Source organism: Camelina sativa, chromosome 10 (genome assembly GCF_000633955.1).
Source record: "Camelina sativa cultivar DH55 chromosome 10, Cs, whole genome shotgun sequence".
NCBI classification, from domain to species: Eukaryota; Viridiplantae; Streptophyta; class Magnoliopsida; order Brassicales; family Brassicaceae; genus Camelina; species Camelina sativa.
Genome location: NC_025694.1, coordinates 1835963 through 1847419, shown reverse-complemented (window position 1 = coordinate 1847419; position 11457 = coordinate 1835963). Strand labels below are relative to the sequence as shown.

Genomic DNA, 11457 nt, shown 5'->3' with positions numbered 1-11457 from the left:
AAAAAAAAAAAAAAAAAAAAAAAAAAAAAAAAAAAAAAAAAAAAAAAAAAAAAAAAAAAGGAAAAGAGGAGGAAGACGAGCGGATCTCTCTATGTTGTTCGTAATATTATATAACACGTCAGCAAATTCTTGGGCCCAGATCTATTTTGATACGGCGTTGTTTACATCTAACGGGCTTTCTTGAAGGCCCAGTCTCTCACTGTTTTTACCGGTTTTGCATTAATCCCTCAAACGACACGCGTGCGTGCCCCTCTTAAGCATAATAAAAACCCATTTCGTACAAAAAATTAGTAACCTTTGTCTCTCTCCCAACAAAGCATATACATTACACTTTTGACTCAAGAAGCATTCATCATCACCACCACCACTAAAGTCTTAAAGGTCTTTCTTTCACTCTCTCTCTTTGTTTCCTTACCCTAAGGCTTTTTGGTAGTCTTTCTTTTACCTCTCTGCCAAAAAAAGCCTAAACGTACGTACGAGAGAGAGAAAGAAACCGAAATGGTGGAGGTGGTCGGTCACACACACACAATCACCGTCACCCATTCTTTAACTTAGCTATTTCTAACTTGAAAAAATCACACAATTTCATCCATATCCTTGAGCCACTTCCCATATATATATATATATATATTCGCTCTATTCTTTTTATTTTACTTTCTATATTAAACTAACCTTCTTAGTGAATAACGTGTATGTCTTTCTGAAGCATCAATTCGTTTGAAAGTATATACAATATTCTCAATCAACTAGTTAGCTCGGAGTTAGGAAGGGGATCAAGAAAGGAGATCACCTAATACACAAACTCGGAAGGTGTTATAAAATTTAGATGAACATATGTAATAATGGAGTGCCAACAAACACAGTTGATGGGTCCTATATCAAATTGGATTCGAGAGAGAGAGATCTATAGCAACAACCTTGATATGGTGAAAATCTGCATAATCTAATCGAATCAATCAAAAATCTTTTACATCTAACAAGAAGACAAAACGAAGACAATAGACGAGACATAAGGGCATATGTAATGGCACAACTGATCTTAAAATAATTATAATAATATTATAATAAGGTAATAATATTATAATGAGGTAAGAGAAAGAAAGAGAAAAAATATATATATATAAGTCAAAATCAATGTTCAAGATCAGATCTTGCTCAAAACCGTTCCTCCGCTTGTTCCTCTACTGTTTGAGTTTTTTTTTTTTTTTTTATATCCAAGATCAGTGTAAAAAATGCTGGGTTGGAGATGGCCTAAACAAAGAGAGAGAGAAAATAATAAATATCATGCTTAAAGAAGAAGACGGAGTAATATATCCGAACGTTTTTATATAGTTTCCCTTAGAAAGTCTGACCACGAAAACAGATGAATAACTTGCATGGTTCTTCTCTTGTGGGTCTAGTGACACGCTTGCGTACCCCTCTAAACAGTCATAAAACCTTATCGTTCCAAGACTCTCACTCTCTCTCTCTCTCTTCTTCCGAGAAAACCTTATCGTACCAAATTTATAGTATTTTTACGAACTAATATTATTGTGACAAACGCTATAACCTCTAGTAGTATTCGGATTAAATAGATATACCGTTTTAGAACTCTTTGTATAGTTTTAAATTGGTTATCTTTTTCTTTTGCTCAAAAAAAGAAAGACAAGTAAAAAAGGCCAAAAGCCTTAAATATAAAAAGGAAGAGAGAGACTGTAGTAATCTGAATACTAAAGCCTGAAGGTGGAAGAAAGTGAGAGAGTGAAATAGCACTCAAGCCTAAAAATGATGGTGGTTACACACACACACACACAGACCAATCATTATCACCCATTCTTGTTTAGCTTTTCTTACCATCAAAAGTCAATCAATCTTCTTCCTCCTTATTAATCATATCCTATCCCAAAGTTAATTTCCACTATTTTACTATAATGTTATGTAAACATTTACACACTGTTACACGTTACACTATATGTATATTTATACGGTACCTATTCTGTTTAAAACATATTTCAGCAAATTAGATCAGAAACCATGTGATGATGTTAATAACATTAATACCTAATAGATTCTACCGAGAGTCAAGACATCTTTCTAAGGAAATATTTGAGTTTATGTTAGCAACAGAGTCCAGCACTGATAGCAACATAGTCCAGCACTGATAGCAAGAACAGAGTAATGAAAGTACAAACGTTACATGAAGCCATCATAATGTAGTCTGACTCATTTGTATATATATATATTTTGTTCTTTGTTAATATTATCCTTTTCTACTCTTTTTTTTCATTCCTATTTTTGGGTCACTTAATTGGACTATACATCTACCATTTCTCCTTTTAAACTAAACGCACCCACCCAAAGAAAAACTTGTCATGTATATTTCTATTTGTTGAATCATTAACAATGAAAAACGAATCCCAAATCGTTATTTCAAGTAAGAAAATAGTAAGAAAATAGAGTTTATTAAAAACGCCAAAACAGCAAAATAATAATAATAATGGAAGATGGATGTGACAGGCCAACGATTTGTCCTTTTAATAAAGAACAAACCCTAACCAAAGACCTTAGTGGTGAGGAGAGAGATCTCAAACTTTTTGTTTCGTCATTGTGATGGATACGAAGGATCTGGAGAGAAAGTTTCACATGATAGGAGGAGATGGAGAAAAGAGTTATGCTAGAAACTCTTCCTTGCAGGTTCATTGAGATTTTACATAATTTCACTTATTGATTAGTTGTGTAATGTTTTGATTCTCTAATTACCCATTTTCTTCTTGTTTTAAATCTTGCAGAAGAAAGCATCTGATATGGCAAACCACATAACGCTAGAGACACTGCAACAACTCTACAAAGAGACAAGACCCAAGAGTTTAGGAATAGCTGATCTGGGATGTTCTTCAGGACCAAACACTCTCTCCACCATTAAAGAAATAATCAAAGCTGTCGAAGTTGCTCACAACAACGAGATCTCAAACCAGCCCTTGCCGGAATTGAGCTTCTTCCTTAACGATCTCCCAGGAAATGACTTCAACTCCATATTCAAGTCTTTGCCTGACTTTCATACAGAGCTCAAGAAAGATGTCAACAATGGAGATTTCCCATCAGTTTTCATTGCAGCCTACCCTGGATCATTCTATGGAAGGCTCTTCCCTGAAAAGACCATACACTTTATCTATTCCTCTTACAGCTTACACTGGCTCTCCAAGGTGAATCTATAAATAGAGTCACAGAGAGGGGAGAGAGAGGGAGATCCCTTTAATTAGGTGTATATGTTTGTTTTATACATACTGAGTTGCTTCTTTTGTGTTTGTAGGTTCCTCCAGCTTTGTATGACAAGCAAGGAAAGTCCATAAACAAAGGTTGTGTTAGTATCTGCTCATCGAGCCCTGAAGCTGTTTCCAAAGCTTACTACAGTCAATTCAAGGAAGATTTCTCCAGTTTCCTCCAGTGTAGATCAAAAGAGTTGGTTGCTGCAGGCAGAATGGTGCTCATAACACTCGGAAGAGAAGGTCCCGCTCATGTAGATAGAGGAAACTCTTTCTTCTGGGAACTTCTCTCAAGATCCATAATGGATCTTGTTGCACAGGTACAGAAATACATCTGTTTATATGAACTGATGTATATAAACAGGTACAGATTGATCTTGATTAGAAAGTTCATCTTGTTGTTGTTTCCATTTATAAAATCTTTAGGGAGAAACTGAGGAAGAGGAGCTTGATTCTTACGATATGCATTTTTACGCCCCGAGTGCTGCTGAGGTAGAAGGTGAAGTAAACAAAGAAGGTTCTTTTGAATTAGAGAGCTTAGAGATGTTAGAAGTGGACGATGAGAAAGAGAACGTGGATGATACCAGTTATGGTAATGCGGTTGCCAAGACGGTAAGAGCAGTTCAAGAATCAATGCTTGTTCAACACTTTGGGGAAAAAATTCTGGACAAGCTGTTTGATACATATGCTAGAATGGTTGACGAGGAGTTGGCTAAGGAAGCCATAAGACCCATGACATTTGTTGTTGTCCTAAGAAGGAAGCTCTGAAACATGTATGCAGGGGATATGAAAAGGAAGCGCAAAGCCACATCAATCATTGATCATTACCACCTGATATGTAGCATGCATCTCCATCTCCATCTTTATAGCTCTTTCTAAAACACATATCACTTGCAAGTTGCAATGTCAGTAGTTTTTATACCAAGTCTACTAGCTACTTTCAAATCCAGATACAAATAACTTGAGTAAAGAACACCTTGGATCTAATTATGTAGAGAAAACTTCGATATGGGTCAAAAACATTTACCTTACTTTAGATTCGAAAAACCTAATTCTCTAACCGGAGAAGACGAAAACTTTTCTTGGAAACTAAAGATGAAGTCACAACAGAGGTATTTCTTAAGTTCGACGAAGGACGAAGAACGAAGAAATCGAGCTAATCTCCCCCGAATCTGAAGTTCTTTTTCTTTTTAGGGTTTTTTGCAATCTTTCGGAGAAATCGAAGAGTGGGGAAGCCTCCCTTAAGCTCCACGTAACCAACGGAGATTAGGCTTGATTGGCTATTGAGATTTTCTTCCAAACGACAGCGTTTTGCTGAACCGTTTGACTTTTATATCTTTGACCAATACTGTTTGACTTTTGACTTTTATATCTTTGACTCGTCTTTAAGACATTGCTTTGATACTCGGTCTCATTTTCAAATAAAAAAATATGCTTAAAAGTATACAATTTTGTTTCCAATATTTATAAACAAAATATTGGATCATTGAAAATATACAGATATCGTCCCATATTCAAAAGATTTTAATATTTTTAAACAAATAAAAGAAATTAAGTTTTCACAAATCTCTCTTTCTTGATACTTTTTTGACAAACGAATCGATCTACTTGTAGTAAATAACAGGTGCATTAGCTCTCGCATCCCACATACCACCTTCTTTCAAATACTCAAGATACCTTGAGAACTCGGGCTTCGTCGTCGTCGACTTCTTCTTCTTCTTTCCGTAGAAAAGACTAAAGATTGGGTGGCTAAATTTGCTTGTTGGTTTGACTTTCTTGGATTTCTGACGAGGAAGCTCCTCAAGAATGGTCGGAACACCACCTGTACCAAGCTTAATAGATGGGGCGTAGTAAGGAACACTCGTCGATCTTCGTAGCTTTGCTCCGAGTAAACTAAAACTTGAATCATCACTCACTCTTTCATATCCTCCACGACGGCTTCTTGTCCTCGTGCTCAAGCTTCTTAGCATTTGCATCTTTTCTTTATGTTGATCAAGTGTAGATTGAGATTTCAAGAAAATGATGTGAAGAGATGGTTGTTGTTTGTTGTAGTGAGAGAAGAGTTTCGTTTTATGTGTTATTATATATAGAGATGTGATGAGATTTTATGGTTGTACCTTGTGTTAATTGAAAGTGGGAATATAATATGGTCAAACTTTGGCTGGTTGCTTAATTTGAAAAGTCCGACAATTTTACTGTTATTTTAGTTCAGGAAATATTTTTAAAATGAAGTGAAGACAACCAGCGAGGATGGTGTCGACGAGCTTCTAGGACTTTTCAAGTCTCATCTAACGCAATCCTTGACCGTTTGCTCATCATGGAGCTTCCGCGAGACTCTCGGGTTATATATTAAATCTACTTAAGAGGATTAAATAAATCAGTAACATGTTTATATTGTTCAAAGTGGGTCAAATATATGATACTCAATGTTGTTCTGTTTAGAATATTATATTACTAGACAATAGTTGTTTCAAAGTGGATCAAATAAATGATACTCAATGTTCTGTTTCCAGTTTATAAAATAATAGAACTAGACAATAAGTGTTCGAAGTGGATCAAATTAATGATACTCAGTGTGCTGTCTAGAAAACATAATTAACATTTGTATGTGAATAGCATGATTTTATATATTAAAAAAATAGCAACTTTGCGTCTCTGTGTGTGTGTGTGAATAGCACTGGTTGTAATTATTTTCTTGTCGAAAATGTGGTATTTGTCATCTAACCAATTTAACATTTTATTTAGGTTTTAGGATCTGTTAGGCTGAGATCAGCCAAGAAATAATAATACTTTTTTTGTAGAATGCTAACTAACTGAAACAGCTCTCTGCAATCATTACTTTTTCTTGTACCTAAATTTAACATGTACAAAATAGACAGTCACTCCCGACTAAAGATAAGTATTCTAACTGGTCGTCAAGTATATGATAAGAGATCGAATGTAACAATTTGCAGAAGAAAAAAAACTATATAATTGTTTAGAAATATCTATATTAAAATCTACAGATAATTGTAGAAATGATTACAATGATCATCTAGGCAAACTGGCAATCATAGAAAGAAAAAAAATATACCAAAGGGATATTTACTCTTCAACTACTCTAGAAGCACGACTTTACAATAAAAAAAATTGTTGAAAAAAATCAAATCTCTAAGAAATGTTAAGAAAGCTGAGAAACTATTTGTCATATAGTACTACCAAAGGTCAAATGTCAATATAGCACAAGGCTCTACCTTTCTTCTGAGTTGAATCTGTTCCAAGCTTCCTGGAATTTTATTAGTAAGTTAACACAAATTCAAAGTTTCAGAATGACCAATTCAGAGTGTGTGTGTGTGAAATGGTGTTACAGAACATGAATTACCTTAAGAAGATCGAAGACTTTTTCACAGATATATTTCTGATGAACGTTTGCACCACGTTGCTGTAATTTGTCTGGATGAACACAAAGTGTTGCTTTCCTGTAAGCTCGCTTCACGGCTGCTGAAGTTATGACTTCTGTTAATGGTAAAGGTTGCCAACCACTCTCGGGACCAAGGATCTGGTTCATATCAAACAAACCAAAACAAAAAAAACTCAGATTTTGAGAATTCACTCTGTTTGTTCTTTTTTTTTTTTTAGCTTTGATCTTCATTTCAGGAAACGTACGTATTGTAATGTTGACAGTAATGCTCTTATGTTTCCTTCTTTTCCACTTGACCATCTCTTTACTTCCGCATCCAAGGTTTCAGCGACTCTCTGTAAGAAACAGAAACAAACTGTGATTACTACAAACATTTGAAGGCTTTTTTTTTTAGTTGAAGAGGAGTTTCGGTTTGGTGGCTGTACAATTCTTTCTGCTTGTTCTCTCTGAGCCACAAGATCACGCATGTTCTTCTCTGCTAACGCTTTAGCCTGTTACGAGTACATTAATTAACATCAATGGTGTGCATTTTTTACTACAAGTATTGGGAAATAGAAGCATTAATTACCACACGATCAGCTGTTCTCCGATGCCTTTCTAATCTCGATGTATACCTCTGAGGCGATTCACCATCAGTACCTTAAGAGACAAAAAAGACAAGAAAAATTGTTAAGCTAATGGGGGGGATGAGAAAATAAAAGAACTAGAGAGCTTTTAGAGTATTTGTACCAGGAGAATTTTGATATCTTGAAGCACCAAAAGAGACTGAATTTTGAATTTGCTTATCCGAAACTGATCTCTCCATCCGTTCACCAAAGAAACCTGAACTCTGAAATTGCTTATCAGAAACGGATCTTTCCATTCGCTCCCTCGCCTCAAAAGCAGCCTTTTCAGCTGCACGTTCACGAGCTTCAGCGGTTGCTCTCTCCACTGCCGCACGTTCTGCTCTAAGTCTTGACTCTATTGATAACTTATCAGGCAAAGACTTCTCTCTAGCCTCAGCGCATGCTTTCTCCAATCTTTCACGTGCATCAGCCAAGGCTCTCTGGTCAAAGGCCATTCGATCTTTCTCCCTCTCTCTTTCCCTCTCCTTTTCTTCTTCTATCTTTCTTAAGCGCTCCATCTCAAAGTCTCTTTCTCGCTTCAGCCTCTCTACTTCTTTCTCACGTTGCACAGATACTCGAAAAGGCAACGGTCTTTCTAGTTTTGCATCTTGATTTAAACCTACTTGGGTCTCATAGATACTTCCTCTTTCCTGCTGATGGGTGAATTTGTTTTCATGGTTTCTGAAACCAGAGGATATTTTGGGAGCGCACTTACTTTCCTCTGGATTCCTTTGATCACTACCAGCACCTGCTGCTTTTCTGACATTTTCGTCTTCACCTATAACGTCTTCCGATCTTTCTTCAACTTCAGTTTTCAACCCGTTGTCTCGTTTGAGAACTGATGCATCTTTAGAGGTATCAGAGTTTTTACTCTTCTGTTTATGCTTTCCTCCTCTAATATTCTCAGAGTAGGGTCTCTCACCTGATTCTCCATTTTGTTGTTTATATCCTCCATTTTCACTCAACTGTGGTGCCTCTTCATGCCTCTCAAACAACCTGGATCCAGCATCTAGCTCACTGGTTCCTTCCTTTTGGCTGGCATCTTTGAGGTTCTTCTCAAAAACCTTCCAAGGACAGGAGTCTTCGGACATAGATTCTCTTTGGCTTGGTCCTTCTTCTTCTTCCTTTTGGTTGGTCACTGATTCTTCGTTGTCTATACTCTCATCCTCTTCTAGACTGTCACTAAGACTTTCATTAGATGATTGCTCTCCATGATCCTCTGTGGTGGTTTCACAGGTTTTCTCTATTTCACAAGCATCTCTTTCTTTCTCGTCACTTTCTTCTCCTGAATCTATTTCATTTTCCTGATGCTCTTGATTTTCTCTATGTGTTCTTTCTCTTTCTTCATTATCCTTGGCTACTGGCAGCTTTATCCTCATCTCTTCCTGTTCAAGATCCTCATTCAGTCTTCTCTCAATCTCTGCTCTCTCAAAAGCTTCTATCAGCCTTTTTTCTTTTTCTTCTAGCTCCATAGCTTCTTTCAGCCTCTTCTCATTCTCTTCTTTTTCACGTGCCTCTTTCAGCCTCCTTTCTTTCTCCTTTTGCTCAAGGGCTTCTTTCAACCTCCTCTCAGTCTCTGCCTGCTCGAGAGCCTCTTTAGCTCTCCTCTCATTTTCTTCTCTTTCTTGAAACTCTTTAATCTCCCTTTCCTTCTCTTCTTGTTCAAGAGTTTCTTTCAGCCTTCGCTCTGCCTTCTCAAGAGCCTCTTTTATTCTTCGCTCGTTTTCTTCCTTTTCACGTGCTTCTTTTATCCTTCGTTCCTTCTCTTGTTCAAATGCAACTTTCATTTTCTTTTCACTCTCTGCCTTCTCATTGGCCTCTCTCATTCTACGGTTCTTTTCTTCCCTTTCAAAAGCTTCTTTTAGCCGCAATTCTAACTCTTGCTGTTCTTTCATTCTCCTTTCTTGTTCTGCCTTTTCACGAGCCTCTGCCACTCTCCGTTCATTCTCTTCTTTTTCACGAGCTACCTTAATCTTTTTTTCCTTCTCTTCTTGCTCCAATGCTGCCTTAAGTCTTTTCTCATTTTCTGCCTTCTCAAAAGCTTCTCTTTCTCTTCTCTCATTTTCTTCCCTTACACGGGCCTCTTTGATTCTAGTTTCCCCCTCCACCCGCTTCAAGGCCTCATTCAGTTTTGTCTCACTTTCGCCATGCATTCCCAATTTTTTTCCATTTCCATTGGATTCCAAGGAGACCTCTAGCATGCTTTCATTACCAAGAGCCTCCCTGAGCTTTCTCGCATTTTGTTCCCATTCAAACACACATTCCTGGTTCTTCTCAGCTGCTTTCTGATGCGGTTTTCTATCCAGTTGTTGATTTTGTATGCCTTTTGTTTTCTCTACACAGTGCAATTCCTTCTTTTGTTTTGCAGGCTTTTCAGTGAAGAGCTTGTTCTCTTCTGGTCTAAGCAGATTTCTGTGTTTCACTACCCCACCAAGATCAGGCAAATTGTTTCCCATCTCAAATTGCAGCTCCACATGTCCCGATTTCCCATTCTTTGGCTCTTCAGGAACCTTTTCTGCAAGCTTGTTCTCATGTCCCTTATGCCTAGATGCTACTTTTCTCGTTCCAGGGTGTTTTGGCAATTTCCCCGCTTCATAATCCTCCCTATCTCCTTTTGCTCTCCTCCGCTGTTTATCCCAGTCAACATTGGCTGCCCATGTCAGCTCCTGATAAAAAAACTCTGCATTAACGGGAATACAAACATCTTTCCCACCACTGTTCTCATCAGCATTTCTTGGTAGCTCAGTTCTCACCAATTCAACAAACTGATTAGCTTCTTTCCATTCATCAGAGTCTGCAGACCCTTGAGAAGAGAGTGACTTACTTCCATGTTTATCCCTCAAACCAGCTGTATGGCTCGGTTTCGATTCCTCAGTCAATCTATTCTTCGTGGTGGTCCTTGCCCCATCCCTCTTCCTTTCAAACAGCTCTTTAGAATTTTTCAGCTTTGCCTCAGCTTTAACCATAGCTTCTCTCACAGCAGCGGAACTTGCATCAACCTCAACATCAAAAAACGGTGGAGAACTACTACTATCAGCAGATCTTTCTGATCCGGTGGTTCTAGAATTAGATGCCGAACTTCTAAAACCGCTCTTTAATACAGGAGGTGGCCTCGAAGGAGGTGGGATCCCAGTAGGGTGAGTCTTCAAACCAATCTCAGAAACAGTAACAAAAGGTTCACAAGTGTAATACTTGTCTTGAAAGGCAAATCTACTTGTAGTACCTCTGCTGCCAAGAGAAGAGGGCCCAGTCTCCTTTGTTGTTCCACCAGCACAAATCATTTCGTCAACTGCAGCAGTGTAGTCAGCTACACGTATGACACCACCAACACTTGACATATTTGTAGTATCCCCGCCGCTGCTGCTTAACTGATGACTAGCTTTGTTATAAGAAATGTTGAACTCAGTGCTTCCATCAATGGAATCATAAGAATCTCTACCATTAGAGAAACAAGGACTTTTGCCAGAATGCTCTGTACCTCCTGAGCATGACTCTACTTCTTCAGGAGTCCTACAACAACAAAAAAAAGATTCTTTTTTAAAAAAAGAAAGCTCTTTTCCACAAAATTGAATCAAAGGGTTTAAGAAAAAAGTAAGGATTTTGAATTAAGTACCAAGCATCGTCGGGGGAATCACAAAGACCAACCACCGTAGTAGACCTCTGCTGGTAAAAAAGGTCTTCATAGGAAGGAGCTAAATCGAGATCGTTAAAACCACCGAAGACTTCACGGTAATCAAAACCTTGAGTACGAACATCGAAGTAGACATCTCTACCATCAACAAGGGGAAGATCGAGTACGGGAATGGAAGAAACGGCGGCGCGTGAGGAGCCGGAGAAAATCTCGCAGTAGTCTTCAAGACGAGGAGATAGAGTGGGAGCACCGAACCTAGGCGGACCACCGGAAACGTCGTCGTATGTAGAGGTGGTGTTGCCGGAGGAGTTGGTGTAGGGAAAACCTCCGCCGGGGGTCAGGCCATTGTCAGGTTTCTTCTTAGGGAGTGAAGAAGAAGAAGAAGACTTGTTTGGATTACGAGAATGAGTGAGATTTTCCATGAGAATCAAGCCAACAAAAAAAAAAAAACGATTCTTGGGTTTTTGCAACTCTTTCTTCTTCAACCTCTCTCTCTCTCTCTTTCTCTTTCTCTTTCTCTTTCTCAGGCTCTCTCTCTCTCTCTCTCTCTCTCTCTCTCTCTCTCTCTCTCTCTCTCTC

At 38.0% G+C, this 11457-nt stretch overlaps 3 protein-coding genes across 3 annotated transcripts; 1 reads left to right on the top strand and 2 right to left on the bottom strand.

Moving 5' to 3' along the window:
- LOC104716486 (jasmonate O-methyltransferase-like) lies at positions 2479-4191 on the top strand. Its single transcript, XM_010433870.2, has 4 exons — positions 2479-2673; positions 2769-3182; positions 3290-3562; positions 3669-4191. The coding sequence occupies exons 1-4, from the start codon at positions 2590-2592 to the stop codon at positions 4008-4010; spliced, it is 1113 nt and encodes a 370-aa protein (XP_010432172.1). The 5' UTR covers positions 2479-2589; the 3' UTR covers positions 4011-4191.
- On the bottom strand, positions 4657-5325 carry LOC104716485. The gene has a single exon (XM_010433869.2). The coding sequence runs from the start codon at positions 5216-5218 to the stop codon at positions 4847-4849; it is 372 nt and encodes a 123-aa protein (XP_010432171.1). The 5' UTR covers positions 5219-5325; the 3' UTR covers positions 4657-4846.
- LOC104716484 (auxilin-like protein 1) lies at positions 6173-11389 on the bottom strand. Its single transcript, XM_010433868.1, has 7 exons — positions 10861-11389; positions 7372-10757; positions 7211-7281; positions 7068-7133; positions 6888-6977; positions 6604-6780; positions 6173-6507 (listed from the first exon to the last, which is right to left on the bottom strand). Exons 1-7 carry the CDS (start codon positions 11298-11300, stop codon positions 6472-6474), a joined length of 4266 nt encoding a protein of 1421 aa, XP_010432170.1. The 5' UTR covers positions 11301-11389; the 3' UTR covers positions 6173-6471.

Excerpts from the sequence above, each read along its gene's own strand:
- LOC104716486 (XM_010433870.2), top strand. The coding sequence starts at position 2,590 with ATGGATACGAAGGATCTGGAGAGAAAGTTTCACATGATAGGAGGAGAT. Across the intron at positions 2,674-2,768 it reads CTAGAAACTCTTCCTTGCAG|AAGAAAGCATCTGATATGGC; the intron begins GTTCATTGAGAT and ends TAAATCTTGCAG. Across the intron at positions 3,563-3,668 it reads TAATGGATCTTGTTGCACAG|GGAGAAACTGAGGAAGAGGA; the intron begins GTACAGAAATAC and ends TAAAATCTTTAG.
- LOC104716485 (XM_010433869.2), bottom strand. The coding sequence starts at position 5,218 with ATGCAAATGCTAAGAAGCTTGAGCACGAGGACAAGAAGCCGTCGTGGA.
- LOC104716484 (XM_010433868.1), bottom strand. The coding sequence starts at position 11,300 with ATGGAAAATCTCACTCATTCTCGTAATCCAAACAAGTCTTCTTCTTCT. Across the intron at positions 7,134-7,210 it reads GGAGAACAGCTGATCGTGTG|GCTAAAGCGTTAGCAGAGAA; the intron begins GTAATTAATGCT and ends TACTCGTAACAG. Across the intron at positions 6,508-6,603 it reads AAGTCTTCGATCTTCTTAAG|GAAGCTTGGAACAGATTCAA; the intron begins GTAATTCATGTT and ends ATAAAATTCCAG.